The sequence below is a fragment of the Gymnoscopelus microlampas genome, assembly GCF_963454915.1.
Source record: "Gymnoscopelus microlampas genome assembly, chromosome: 11".
In the NCBI taxonomy this organism is placed as follows: domain Eukaryota; kingdom Metazoa; phylum Chordata; class Actinopteri; order Myctophiformes; family Myctophidae; genus Gymnoscopelus; species Gymnoscopelus microlampas.
The window spans coordinates 1,256,150-1,271,728 of record NC_139948.1 but is presented as its reverse complement, the minus strand read 5'-3'; the positions used below and the strand labels follow the sequence as shown (position 1 = coordinate 1,271,728).

The window sequence follows — 15,579 nt, the reverse complement described above, 5'->3', positions numbered from 1 at the left end:
AAAATCTGATTCGATTCACAGGTTGGACATGAAAGTTGCAGATTGAAGCTTTAAAATCATGTTTTTAATTCATTAAAATGAGTTCCGGAGTGCAAGCTTTATTGCTCACAAAGTGTTGTGTAAAGCTCTTTGAAATGTGTTATAAAAATAAACGTGCCTTGCCTTGCACTGGGCCGTGTGCTGCATGCAGGGCCTTGCTTTGTGGTTTGTACAGCTACTGAACTCAGAGCTGTGTGGAAAAAGTACTCACATTGCAAAAGTAAAAGTCCTCTGTTCAACATTTTACTCGAGTAAAAGTACAAAAGCATATTCAAACATCACTTGCGGTACCAATGGAAAAGTACTCATTATGAATAAATCCATTACACAATTTCTTTCAGAGTTTTCACTTTTTTTAGCCGATCTATAAGCTCACAACGTGTCGCGATGTGACGCGTTGCACAGCGTTGCGAGCTTGTAGATCAGCCATTTAATAGCCTAAGTATAAAATACGGCATACAGTAAGTTGTTAATATATGTGTTGTAATAATAATCTAAATCTACAAAGTAACCAGTAAAGCCCCTGACTGGGACTGCAGCAGGGTTAGAATATCGACGCTGTCGGGCAGAAACCTCTCATCTCCGTATTTGAACTTTGTTGTGTTTTTTTTTCATAAATGAACGCCGTACTTCATCACGCTACAGCGTCACACAAAAGCATCAAAAGTAGCCGATCTATGAGCTCGAAACGCGTCGCTTCGCGGCGCGTTTCGAGCTCGTAGATCGGCTACTTTTGATGCTTTTGAATTTGAATCTTGAAAAGTAACAGTTTTGGACACAATGAGGTTTCCACCCGACAGAGACCATATCAAGCACAGCCCCATTGTTGACAGCAGTGCATTCCGTACATTGTTACACCCAAGCATGTGAGTGTGTATGTTCTTAGGTGTGTATCAGTTGTATAGGCTCTATTCACAGCAGCCACATTATGAAGACATTCACAGGTGTTACCAATGATACTAATGAAGGCTCTGTTCCATTCTGGTCAAACAGAGTCAGGGTGCTGATATTGTGCATGTTGGCTCACTGGAAATACTCTGCTACACCAGTGTGTCTACAGTTGGGGTCCAGGGACCCTCATGGGCTTCCAAATGGCCCCTTACAGGTGTGTAACTCTGAGAGTGTACAAATGGAACCAAATGGACCCGTGTCCATTTGGTTCCATTTGTACACTCTCAGAGTTATGGCGGTCGTGGAAACCACTGTGCTACACTAAATGGAACAGAGCCTTCATTAGTATCATTGGTAACACCTGGGAAGGCAGTGATAATATGGCTGCTGTGCAGAGAGCCTATTGGAGTCTTTCATTGCACCTACAGTATTATGTTGGCTTTACCAGCTGACATGCGTTGGACTGAGTGTCACAAAGGTTGTTGAGCGTTCACATCAGCCCGTTCAAAGCGGGAACGCATCTGTGTAACCACTTTATATCCATTATTTTATACTTTGGCTATACAACAATAGCAGATGTACAAGCTCATAGCGTGGCACCGAGTGCAGCGCTATGAACTTGTAGATCTGCTATTTTTGAAAAATCGTGAAACTTTTGTGCAAATATTTGAATATATATTTCTTTTAAAGGGAACATATTTTACTCAAATCTTTGCTTCTGGGGGTCCCTGGAACGAAATATTTTGAGACGGGGGTCCGCGGCCAAATACATAATCATTTTGGGGGTCCTTGACATGAAAACGTTTGAACACCACTGATATACGTACATACGTTTTTTTCAAAAAACTCTTAGGGTTTTGAAGACATTTGTAACTCAAACATTTGAGTTACAAATGTTCACTTTAAAAAAATATATATCTTCAAAGATTTGCACACATTTTTACGTTTTTTGAAAAATAGCAGATCTATGAGCTTGTAGATCTGCTATTTTCTGAATAGCCAAAGAAATCCAAAAATGACACAGATGTGTTCCCGGTCTTAATGTGTTAACTTGATCTCATATTTCTTTCGGTAAAAACAAACAAAAAAAAGAGCTCTATATTCTGAGATTAAAACCCATTTAGACCTGGAACGCATCTGTGTCACTTTAGATTTCTTTGGCTATTCAAAAATAGCAGATGTACAAGCTCATAGCGTGGCACCGAGTGCCGCGCTATGAGCTTGTAGATCTGCTATTTTTGAAAGATCTTGAAAATAAATGTTTTGAGATTTTTTTTCAAAAAACGGTTAGGATTTTGAAAACATTTTTAAGAATCGCCTCAGGTCTTAATGGGTTAATCATTGCTATATAGAGTGTTTATTCTGTAACAGGAGTGTTGCATAAAGGGTGGGGAGAGTCTGGGGAGATGGAACAGTTGCAGCTGTGAGGAGCACACAAATCCATACTAGGTGGAGTTGAGATCCACCTATTAGCTTACTGGAACTCTTAACAATTTGGTTTAGAGCGTATAGGTCTCTGTTTTTCAGGCCAAGGACGCCTTAGCTGAGAGAGAGATGAAGCAGGGACTCCGCCCCCCACTACATATTGTATAAAATTGTGTTGCAGATCAACCTTTTTCATAGATTTGATAGTTAGCTTCATAGACATGAGTAAATAATTTTTTTTTTTTTTAAATGTGTTTGTTTGTTTACACATTCAAATTCATGTTTCAGACGTTTAACCACTTAAAGGAGTAGTTCACCCAAAATAATACTTATTTTCTATCAATTACACACCTCATGAAGCATGTTTTTGATGCATTCCTGAGCCAATAATTTGATGACCGGGTGTATTTCCGGTAGGAGACTCAAAGTGTCAACTTTGAGTACCGAATACATTAGCATCTTTCCGCTGGTCATCAAATTATTGGCTCAGGAATGCGACAACAATCTCCATGAATTTAAGGCTTCATGTGGTGTGTAATATATAGAAAATACTTTTTTTGGGGGGTGAACTATCCCTTTAAACCCTCAATACTTCTTTTTTTTTTTACCTCTGCACCAAATCTCTTTGCCGAAAATAGCCAATCTACGAGCTCACAACGTGTCGCATGCAGCGCAACGCGTTATGAGCTTGTAGATCTGCTATTCTCAACAAACCCACCCCTTCAGAATAGGGATGCTAGGATTCAAGTGTTTAATGTAAAAAAAAACATATTAAAAAAGTTACCGTCATTCAAAGATTGTCCCTGCCCTGTAGGACCCGCTTAGGGGCTCCGGACAACATATTTTGAGATGGGGGTCCACGGCCAAATACATATCATTTGGGGGGTCCTTGAAATGGAAAAGTTGGAGCACCACTGATAAAGCAACATACTGTTAGGATTTAGAAAATGTTGGATTTGCATATATGTGTTTGGCCGCGGACCCCCATCTCAAAATGTTGTTCCAGGGACCCCCCAGAAGCAAAGTTTGAGTTACAAATGTTCGCTTCAAAACATAATATTCAAAGATTTGCACAAACTTTTCAAGATCTTTCAAAAATAGCCGCTCTTCAAGCTCACAACACTTGGCCTCGCGATGCGTTGTCTGCTATATATAGATCTGCAATTTCTTTTTAATGTGTGTGTGCATGTCTTGATATTTATAAATATTCAACCAATGAAAACACTATCAACCCATTAAGACCGGGAACGCATCTGTGTCTCTTTTAGATTTCTTTAGGCTATTAAAAAATAGCAGATATACAAGCTCATAGCGGGGCACCGAGTGCCGCGCTATGAGCTTGTAGATCTGCTATTTTTGAAAAATCTTGAAAAAGCATGTTTTTGCATTAAAACATTTTTTTTTAAGAATCGCCTCAGGTCTTAATGGGTTAACAAGAGCTTGCAGCTAAATAATAACTACATTGGATCCATACCATATCCTGAAAAAAGGTTTTCCACCCTACAGCGAAGATATAATAAAAGCCTAATTGCCTTGTACATCATTTCCATAGTTGGCCGCTGATATTATCAGGACCAGAGCTTGTTTTATCATTAGGTAAAATAAGTACTTTTCAACTTCACTAGGTGTCCTTAAGTTGAACAAAGACGTTGTTAACTGTGTGGTTAACTCAAAGATAGAACAGTAAGTTGGATGTATCTAAAGGCTAACACATGTAACAAGTATGCAGTATGCACCCGAGATCTGACCCCTGGGGCGAGCCACACCTCATCAATGCAACAGTCATCAATTATCAACAGATTTAATAAGAAACATTTCAACCAACTGGCAGTTAGATTATTTTAACCCGTTAAAGGGATAGTTCACCCAATATTTTTTTTCTTCTATGGATTAGTGTTGAATTTATGAATATTTTTTTGTTTTTGTGTCATTCCTAAGCCAATAATTTGATGACCAGCGGATCGGTAGGCAGCGATTCCGGTAGGAGACACAAAGGAGACTCTGTGTCTCCTACCGGAACCACTGCCGGTCATCAAATTGTTGGCTTAGGAACGAGACAAAAACAAAAAAATTGCTTGTACATCTGCTATTTTTGAACATTTTTCAAACATCTTGAAAGTGTGAGAACTGCCGATTTAGAAGGCCTCACGTCTGAGTTAATTGAATCGTACAAATACTGGATATACCTGTGTTGCTTATTCACATATATAAAATATGTTGTTATTATTCCCTTATAAAATAAATGGTCTCTTTGTGTGTTTGCAGGGCTCCTTCCACAGAGCTGGCAGCTCTGATAGAGAAGCTGCAGAAGAATGCAGACATAGTGGAGAAGTTCATCTATAAGACGGAGCAGAACCTCAACAACGTAAACACACCATGACCATGATGACGAGTGTGTGTGTGTGTGTGTGTGTGTGTGTGTGTGTGTGTGTGTGTGTGTGTGTGTGTGTGTGTGTGTGTGTGTGTGTGTGTGTGTGTGTGTGTGTGTGTGTGTGTGTGTGTGTGTGTGTGTGTGTGTGTGTGTGTGTGTGTGTGCGCGCGTCAGTTGTGGAAAAAGTACTCACATGTCAAACACTCAAACTGTACTTGAAGTGTCAAAAAGTAGAAAGTACCCATTACGCAGAAGATCCCATTTCACAAGTTTTCACATGTATAAAACGTATTCAAATCTTTTCAAAATAGCAGATCTACAAGCTCACAGTGCGTCGCATCGCGACGCACTGTGAGCTTGTAGATCGGCTATTTTCAAATGGCCAAAATGTATATAGGGCTGAAGTGGCTATGCATGTTTGTGATAATTATACAAATTTACAAACTAACTAGTAACTAAAGTTTTCAAATAATTGTAGTGGAGTAAAAAAAGCAAAAATAACCAGCCAGTCAGCCACGCATTAGTAGAAGTTCAGATGATAGATGAGAGTAGAAATATTGCAATTTTACATTTGGAATATTGTCCATCGTCTTTTTATCTTTTGCTCTGAAAATCACACTTTTAGTACGTACATTAACGAATAGAAAGCAGATTCTGACAAAATATCAAAGAGGCGAGTTTAAGGAATAGAAACATACCATTTATACGACTACATGCTATATACCATTGGTTCTCAAAGTGGGGTCCGGGGACCCCCAGGGGTACTTGGGGGGGTTCCAGGGGGTCCCCAGCTAAATGATGGACAGGAACCAAATGGCCCCTTACGGGTGTGTAACTCTGAGAGTGTACAAATGGAACCAAATGGACCCGTAAGGGTCCATTTGGTTCCATTTGTTCCATTTAAATTGACATAGATTTTACAATTTAAATTGCGTTCCAAGTGATAGAAATGCCATTAAATGGGGGTCTGTAGCCCTAATGCATGTCAAACTGGGGGTCCTTGAAATTAAAATGGTTGAGAATCACTGAGACGTAAAAAAAATCTTCTCTTATGGGGGTCCCTGGCATATCTTTTGAAATGGTGGTCCGCGGGCTGATAAGTGTCAATTTGGGGGTCCTTGACATGAAAAAGTTTGAGAACCACTGCTATATACAACCACTTACTGGCTTAGTGGGGCATGATGAATCCAGGTCAAGGTCCAACTCAATGTGAACTGAATGTGTTGACAAATCCAGAAGGAATCAGTGAACTCTCCTGACAACCATGTGTCTTGTCATGATGTTTGTTGTCTCAGGATGTGGATAAGATCAACCTGGGCAAGCAGCCTCTGTACCAGGACGAGACCAACAAGAAGATCCTCAACTCCCTGGAGCTGCTGAACGGCCTGGACGAGGACGCCATCAACGCCAAGCGCCTGCAGCACCCGCAGGCTGAGATGATTGAACAGGAGTGAGTTGATAAACTTTCGGGGGGGCGAGATGCCCGCCCTTGACCTTTTGGGATAGTCTTTGTTAATTTTTTAAATATCTCTGTGTACATAGAAGGTAGAAACCTACTTTAACCCATTAAAGGAGTAGTTCACCCCAAAAAAGAAAAACTTATTTTCTATCAATTACACACCCCATGAAGCATTGAATTCATGCACAAAGTGCCGTGATATGAGCTTGTAGATCTGCTATTTTTTTTTTGTGAAAATGTGTGCAAATCTTCGAATATATATTTTTTAAAGCGAACATTTGTAAAATATTTTTGTTCAAGGAATCCCCCAGAAGCAAATATTTGAGTTACAAATGTTCGCTTTAAAATAAATATATTCAAAGATTTGCAGAAATGTTCACGATTAAAAAAAAAGATCTACAAGCTCATAGCGCGGCACTCGGTGCCGTGCTATGAGCTTGTATATCTGCTATTTTTGAATAGCCCAAAGAAATCTAATGCTCTTATTATCGCTTGCCGGTAAGAAAAAGGAGAGAGAGGAATCAGGATAGAGGATTATCCTGTGTCCGTTCTTGATTGGATGAAATTGTCATCCTAACGTGATAACGTATTTGTCATTACTATCACAATATATAGAGCTGTAGATAGTTCATGTTAGCATAAGGGTGTGTGGGGAGGCATTCATTCCTGGATGATAGCAGGCGTGGATTAAGATGTATTGGCTGTTGCAGCCTGCTCCCAGTGGAAAAAAACGGAAACAACCCTGAGTGAAAATGAACCTTGTTTGGCAAGCTAGTTGATCATTTATGCATGTAAAGAAATAACATCTTAGAAATAAAATAAATGCATTTATGTATTTATGTATTTTACTTACTTACTTACTTATTTACTTACTTGCTTGCTTGCTTGCTTGCTTGCTTGCTTGCTTGCTTGCTTACTTACTTACTTACTTACTTACTTACTTACTTACTTACTTGACAATGAACATCTTCTGTGGTATTACGGCCTTGTACTGTATGCTGATCTGGGGTTTTTAAACAGTTTTTAACCGTGTGTGTGTGTGTGTGTGTGTGTGTGTGTGTGTGTGTGTGTGTGTGTGTGTGTGTGTGTGTGTGTGTGTGTGTGTGTGCGTGCGCGTGCGTGTGCGTGTGTGTGTGTGTTGCAGTATGAAGCAGCTCAGGGAGAGAGTGATGAAGCTGAGGGAGGATCATGACCGCATCTACCATCTGACCCGCTCTGAGGGGCTGCCCAGCGTCAACTGGGGCAAGATCATTGACGAGAAGATGGTGAGACACACACTCACGCACACACACACACACACACACACACACACACGCACGTGCGCACACGCGCACTATATACACGCTATATTGTGAAATTATAAAATGATTTGTATGACAACTAACCATCAAGTAAAACTTCATTCTCGTGACAGCCCTACACACATGCACGCACGTATATAAACACATGTTTGTATGAATACCGGTCAGGTGGGCACACTGGACATCTGGGCACACGAGTTTCTAGACAACTGGGCACACCGGATAAGTGGGCATACGGACATCTGGGCACACGAGATGAATGGGCACATGGACATATGGGCACACGAGATGACTGGGCACACGGACATCTGGGCACACGAGATGACTGGGCACATGGACATCTGGGCACACCGTATGACTACCAAGGAATTTTGTGTTCCTTTGATATTTAAGTACCCCCCACCCCCCCACTGTGAGAGAGAGACGGTGGGAGACAATGTGTAATGTCTGTTACTGAGATAGTGTATTGCAGTGTGTCCTTGCAGTTCTGACAGCATCCTCATCCATTTGTTGTGAGCTGTGTATTGCCTCTCCCGTGTGTGTGTGTGTGTGTGTGTGTGTGTGTGTGTGTGTGTGTGTGTGTGTGTGTGTGTGTGTGTGTGTGTGTGTGTGTGTGTCTGTGTAGGTTGAATCGGTGGAGACTTACATTCTAACCCTAACCCTAAACCCTAACCCTAACCCTAACCTGGGTGGAGGGTGATTATGCGGGTGAACTCAGTGGAGGAGGGCCATTAGGTGTAAGCAGTGGGGAGGGACCACTACTGTAGGTTGAATCAGTGGAAACTGTCACACCCTAGGCCTATACCTAACTCTCATCCTAACCCTAGGGGGGTGATTATGCGGCTGACTGAGGGGGGGAACTCAGGAGCGTCTGCTCAGGAACTCAGGAGCAGACAATTCACAGCAGGGGTTCACTAATCTCTGGATTTCATAGAAAGGGGGGGGCACATCAAAGCAGAGTGCCCAGCTGTCTTGTGTGCCCAGTTGACTGTGTGCCCAGTTGTCTTGTGTGCCCAGTTAACAGTGTGCCCAGTTGACTGTGTGCCCAATTGACTGTGTGCCCAGTTGACCTGTGTGCCCAGACGGCTGTGTGCCCAGTTGTCCGGTGTGCCCAGTTGGTTTTTGTGCCCACCTGACCGGTTACCGTTTGTATTACCATACGGGTGTGGGAGATATAATATTTTAGTCCGGTGATTTTGTCAATGCCATTTTTACATTTTTGAGGCCATTTTACAAGCTCGCAAACTTGTACTTTCGGTGCACAACACTGGCGCTCAAATAAGCATAAATCATGCCTAACTCATGGGTACCAAGGCTACTCCAACCCTAACCCCAACCTGAATCTTTTCCTCATTGTAAAACCAAACTAAAAAATATCTGTTGTAACCATAAAACGTACATTTTTCGTGTGAGGACCAGGAAAATGGTTCAAATTGTGTGAATGTTGTGTGTGAATGGGTGTGTGAATGTATGAATGTAATGCACGTTGTATAAGCGCCTTTGATAAAGGCGTTTTATAAATGCACCACTTACCATTTAGCTGACTGGGTTGTGTTGTCTCCGTTCGCCGCCCCCTACAGGACAACCTGAACAACAAGGGTTTTGGTCAGGACCTGCCCAGCGTGGAGAACGACGTGGAGGAACACAACATCTTCCACAGCGAGGTGGAGGCCCTGGCCCCGCACATCACCGACAACGAGGACAAGGTATTAACGCACGACATCCACCCTGAACATGGCAACCCACCCAACATAACACAGGAATGTCTAGAAACGTACATGGGGGTTCCCCAGCGAAATGTGTTAATATAGCAATCACAATCATTTTAACCATGCACTTTAACCTTTTATACTTCAAAAATAGCAGCTCTACAAGCTCACAGCACGGCACCGAGTGCCGCGCTATGAGCTTGTAGATCTGCTATTTTTGAGAAATCTGGAAGATTGTATGCAGACCTTTGAATATATGTATATTTGTAAAGCGAACATTTGTAACTCAAATCTTTGCTTCTGGGAGGTCCCTGGAACGAAATATTATGAGATCAGCTTGTAGATCGGCTATTTTCAAATAGCCCATATATAAATAATAATAAGGCTAAAGTGGTTCATATGTTTTATAATATAATAATTGATAATTGCAAAGTAAGTCAGTCAAGTTTTCAAATAATTGTGGTGGAGTAAAAGTAAAGTACTGACAATTGGGAATACTCCAGTAAAGTAAATATACCTCAAAATTGTACTTAAGTACAGTACTTGAGTACATGTACTTAGTTACTTTACACCACTGACGATCGGGTCCAATACTTAGTTCAGTGACCATGGGGCTAAAGAATGGTTCAGAAGCTGTGTTCACGTTCACTCTTCCATTGGAAATAATAGACTCCAACATGCTTCCGCTCTCCTAAAAAGGCGTCCGCCTACTTCACTCAGATACAGGAAGTAAACCGGAGCTGGCAAGTCTTGCTATTTTTGTCTTGGTTCTCGCCCAGCGTGGGTTAGGTGAGCATTTATAGGTGAACAGAAGTGACTTGATCGGAGGTATGGTCCTAATCCTAAACTTCTGGTTGGAGCTTCAGTTTTCAGCGGTGTGTTATTTCTGAATAATGAGTATTAATGACCGATGAGCTCCATAAGCCGTCATTTATTCAAGAATGTTTTTGGTCATGCTCTTAACTTACATCAAAGAGACAAGAGGCAAAAAGACTACAACAACCGTAGTATCAATAATATTCTGCACATTTTCATTTATTTAATTTCCCTCTCCTCTGTATTTCATTATTTGCTTCTTTCTTTCTTTTTGTATTTACCTTTTTTTTCCTCTTCTTTCTCCAGGATTACGTGAGCGGCCTGCAAGTCAAGTACAACAAGCTCCTGGTAAGAACACACTGGTGCTGTTTATGTAAGCCCCGGGTTTGTGTGTGTGTGTGTGTGTGTGTGTGTGTGTGTGTGTGTGTGTGTGCGTGTGCGTGTGCGTGTGCGTGCAAATTAGGTTTATAGGAAAAGATTCAGGTTGAGGTTGCGATTAGGATTATACATTTTAAGGTTAGGTTTAGGGGTTAGGGTTAGAATTATGGCAGTTTATTGGCTACGTATTTGCGTGCGATTGTTGCACAACGAAAATACGTATACTGTAGCAGATCTGAAAGCTCACAATCTTCGCATATCGCGACATATTGTGAGCTTGAATATCTGCATTGTTTTGGCTTAAATGACCAAAAAGAAAGTTGTAAAAAATGTGTAAAAATGGCACTCAATGGCACTGTGTGTGTGTGTGTGTGTGTGTGTGTGTGTGTGTGTGTGTGTGTGTGTGTGTGTGTGTGTGTGTGTGTGTGTGTGTGTGTGCGTACGGTACAGCTTGCTCATAAACCTGTCACTTGTGTGATGGCTTTCACTTTCAGCCCTGTGGCTACACACACACACGAGCCCGTGCGTGCGTGAGTGCGTGCGTGCGTGAGCCCTGTGGCGAGTGTGGGTTCCTGTTCAGTGTTCATGTTTGTTCTTCTGCGATGGGGAACAAAGTGTCTCTCATCACCTGACAATAAACACTTGATAGATGAAAGTGTGCATGTGTGTACACATCTATACTTCATGCACTGAATATACCCACCACTGGTGCCTACTACTGGTTGCACAAGGGAGCTCAGGCACCCCCACCCCCCCCGCTAGATTTTTTTTATTTAATTAAAAAAAGAAAGAAAAAAAATCGTCTCTATTTGTGCTCCTCCACTAATATACAAAGTCAGGCCGCCTGATACCCACTATACTTGAGTATACTGTTAAGTATTTTACATTGAAGTACCCAAACTGTACATTTACTTGAGTAAAACTACAAGAGTATTGGTATCAAAAGGTACTTAAAGTACCAAAGTAAGTAAAAGTACTCATTATGCAGAATATCCCATTCCTAGCTTTCAAATGTATAAAAATATTTTGAAAATAGCCGATCTACAAGCTCACAATGCGTCACATCGGACGCATTGTGAGCTTGTAGATCTGCTATTTTCAAATGGCCGAAATGTATCTACAAAGTCACTAGTAACTAAAGTTTTCAAATAAATATAGTGGAGTAAATATATAATATTTGCATCTGAGATGCAGTGGAGTAGAAGTAAAACTACTGAAAATTTGAAATACTCAAGTAAAGCAAAAATGCCTCAAAATTGTACTCAAGTACAGTACTTCGAGTACATGCACTTAGTTACTTTCCACCACTGGGCATTCTGTTTTTTGTGTCCATCTTCGTCCGAGATGCTGCGTGTGTTTTCCTGCAAAAAACCTGACCATCAGTCTCCTCTCTTTACCACAGAGCACCTCGGGCGCGCGCCAGCGCCACCTGCTGAGCCTGCGGGACTACATGCAGCGCTGCACCAACGAGCTCTACTGGATGGACCAGCAGGCCGAGGAACGCATCCACTACGACTGGAGTGACACCAACCTGGACTACCCTGCACGACTGAGGCAATATGAGGTATTATATAACAGGGGTGATGCAACTTTGATGACGTAGAGGGCCACAATATTTTCCCCACTCACTCCAGAGGGCCACATTGCATATACTCTCGGGCAGACACCTCTTATCTCTCTTATCGTGTTTGAACTTTTTTCATAAATGAATGCCGTACTTCGACATTCTATGTCACACAAAAATAGCCGATCTACAAGCTCAAAACGCGCCGCGCCGTGTTTTGAGCTTGTAGATCTAGCTATTTTTCGTTGTTTTTTTTGGAAACCTTTTTTTTTTGTTGCTTTTTTTTTATTGGAATCCTGAAAAGTAACATTTTTATTTCATTTCTATTGTAAAAGCATATAAGAAATACTATCAAAAATGATTTACAAATACTATACCAAAATGTGTCATTTAAATGATAATAAAATAATTAAAACTTATTATAAAAAAAAAAAATCTAAATATTATAATACAATTATACAAAAATATTACCAAAAGATACATTTTAAAAACTGAATATATATTATTATATTAAAAAAAATGTAAAAACATAAAATCATAAAAAATAGAATAACAATGTAAACGCTTACACAAGGGTGTCATTTGTTGAATGAGCACTGATCTACATAGCAACTCGACTTCGACTAAGTCTACTGCCTCGCGTAGCCTAATTATGCACAAACTAGTACAGTATGTATATTACATTAATAGTCAGCCATTTAGACCTACAGTCCACCCACGACTGCCCCAGTACCCACAATTGTCATTGCAGGATATTTATCCTACAATGAAACTCAAGTGCATGTTTGACTGAGCAGCTTTCACTTTTAGTTGAGTCATTCTTTGACCAGGAGTATTGTATACCATTGGTTCTCAAAGTGGGGTCCGGGGACCCCTAGGGGTCCTTGAGGGAGTTCCAGGGGGTCCCCAGCTAAATGATAGACTAGGCACCAAATGGACCCTTATGGGTCTGTAACTCTGAGAGTGTACAAATGGAACCAAATGGACCCTTATGGGTCTGTAACTCTGAGAGTGTACAAATGGAACCAAATGGACCCTGACGGGTCCATTTTTTTCCACTCTCAGAGTTAAATTGACATTGATTTTACAATATAAATTGCGGTCCAAGTGATAGAAATGCCATTAAATGGCCGGGTCCGTAGCCCTAATGCATGTCAAACCGGGGGTCCTTGAAATTAAAATGGTTGAGAATCACTGCCAGAGCCGTAAAAAAAAATCTTCTCTTATGGGGGTCCCTGGCATATCTTTTGAAATGGGGGTCCGCGGGCTAATAAGTGTCAATTTGGGGGTCCTTGACATGAAAAAGTTTGAGAACCACTGCTGTATACTGTACTTTGACTCAAGCACTGGGGTTGAGTACTTGAGTACTGTCTATTTCCCACCGTTCACACATGTGTCCATCCTTTGCGTTCACAGAATTTCATCAGCAAGTGTCTGGAGTCCAAGGAGGCCACCATCACCAAGCTCAACGAGGACGGAGAGAAGCTCATCACTGCCGAGCATCCTGGGAAGAACGTCATCGAGGTAAATCACTGCCCCTGTCAATGTCCCTTTTCCATCCAAATATATTTGCAGTGGTGTAAAGTAACCAAGTACATGTACTCAAGTACGGTACTTAAGTACAATTTTGAGGTATTTGTACTTTACTTGAGTATTTCCAATTTCCAATACTTTTACTTCTACTCCACTACATCTCAGAGGCAAATAGTGTACTTTTACTCCACTACAATTATTTTAAAAATGTAGTAACTAGTTACTTTGCAGATATAAATTATTACATTATAAAACATGCATTAACATTGTTTTATACCTAGGTTTTATACCTAGACGCGTTGTGAGCTTGTAGATCTGCTATTTTCAAACATTTCACTACTTTTACTTTTGGTACTTTAAGTACATTTTGATACCAATACTTTTGTACTTTTACTCAAGTAAATGTTGAATTTCAGACTTTTACTTGTAACAGAGTACTTTTACATTGCAGTATTGATACTTTTACTTAAGTGAAACATTTGAGTACTTTTTCCACCACTTTTCTATACTTTATTGAACCTTGTGGATATCCTAACTATTAGGAGCAGTAAACAACCACTGAACAAAATGTGGAATAAACTCTCCATTGCAGTCAGAACCTGCAGACACTCTCCCAATCCTAGTTTCTTTGATGCCATACGTGGGTCTCTCTGTACTCTGGGTGATTATTTACCTAGTTTATTGACAGTTCAACAAACACTTTTAAGACCATGTGACTTCCATAGGGAATGAGTTAAAACGGCCTTATGCCTCACGTAAGGCATAAGGCAGCCATAAAACAAGTGTTTTAACTGTGTGAGTGAGGCCTAGGAGGTGTGGAGCGTTGTCCAGGGTGTTTTAGAGAAGGGAACCTGGGAGCTGCTTCAGGATGTGAGGTTTGTGCATGTTGAAAGGTCAGAGGTCATCTGATGTAAACGTGTCCACGTTGTCCCTCAGGCTCACATGGAGGCTGTCCATGCCGACTGGAAGGAATACCTCAACCTGCTCATCTGTGAGGAGAACCACCTCAAACACATGGATGAGTATCACAAGGTTTGTACCACTCTGCACCACACAGCGTCTCTCAATGTTGGTGCCGTGGCCGCAGAATACTGGGGGGTCTGGGGGTCCCTTGAGCAACATATTTTGAGATGGGGGTCCATGGCCAAATACATATAATTTTGGGGGCCCTTGACATGAAAACATTTGAGCACCACTGATATTATAGCAACATACGTTTTTTAAAAACTGTTAAAAAACTGTTGTAAACATATATTCAAAGATTTGCATCTTTCAAAAAAATAGCAGATCTACAAGCTCATATGAGCTTGTAGATCTGCTGTTTTTGAATAGCCAAAGTATAAGATAATGGTTAAAGTGGATACCAAAACTAAAATGTCAGATGCCTTCCCGGTCTTAATGGGATCAAACCATGTGTATGTGTGTGTAGTATTACAAGGAGGCGCGTGACAGCCAGGACCTGTTGAAGAGGCTGGACACGGAGATCACCCAGAAGTACAACCCCGAGTTCAAGGACGTCTATCAGATGGACGGCCTGATCCAGGACTTGGATGTGAGTTTCTGTTTTCATCTCTATAAGAACTACAAATGTATCTCTGCTTTCCATTCACTTTATTTGTAATCCCCCCCTGTCTGTGTGCGTGTGCGTGTGCTTGTGTGTGTGTGTGTGTGTGTGTACAGGACCAGGCCAAAGCCATGGACCTTCTGGACGAGCGGGTCAAGGCGTTGCAGAAGCGCAGTCTGCAGGTGCTGCCTCTCAAAGCGCGCAGGGAGTCGGCGCAGAAGCTCCTCCCCATCGAGGCGCTGTGCGAGTTCGACACCGACGAGGTAAATCACACACACACACACGTACGCGCACACACACGCACGCGCACGCACGCACGCACGCACGCACGCACGCACGCACACACACACACACACACACACACACACACACACACACACACACACACACACACACACACACACACACACACACACACACACACACACACACAGTGTTTCCCAAACACTGGGTCGGGACCATAGACTGTAAAAAAAAGAATGAACACAGGGAAAGGTGATGTCAGCTAATTCAAATCCACCATCTTGGA

General features: G+C 41.5%; 1 protein-coding gene across 1 annotated transcript in view; it reads left to right on the top strand.

Annotated features, from left to right (window-relative positions):
• ppl (periplakin) overlaps positions 1 to 15,579 on the top strand; it is a 55,572-nt gene that overhangs the window by 16,263 nt on the left and 23,730 nt on the right. Inside the window, exons 2-11 of the mRNA XM_084072693.1 lie at positions 4,621 to 4,720; positions 6,022 to 6,176; positions 7,330 to 7,450; positions 9,067 to 9,192; positions 10,318 to 10,359; positions 11,792 to 11,953; positions 13,370 to 13,477; positions 14,423 to 14,518; positions 14,916 to 15,038; positions 15,167 to 15,313. Coding sequence (XP_083928819.1) covers positions 4,621 to 4,720; positions 6,022 to 6,176; positions 7,330 to 7,450; positions 9,067 to 9,192; positions 10,318 to 10,359; positions 11,792 to 11,953; positions 13,370 to 13,477; positions 14,423 to 14,518; positions 14,916 to 15,038; positions 15,167 to 15,313 — 1,180 coding nt within the window. The remainder of the gene's footprint in view (positions 1 to 4,620; positions 4,721 to 6,021; positions 6,177 to 7,329; positions 7,451 to 9,066; positions 9,193 to 10,317; positions 10,360 to 11,791; positions 11,954 to 13,369; positions 13,478 to 14,422; positions 14,519 to 14,915; positions 15,039 to 15,166; positions 15,314 to 15,579) is intronic.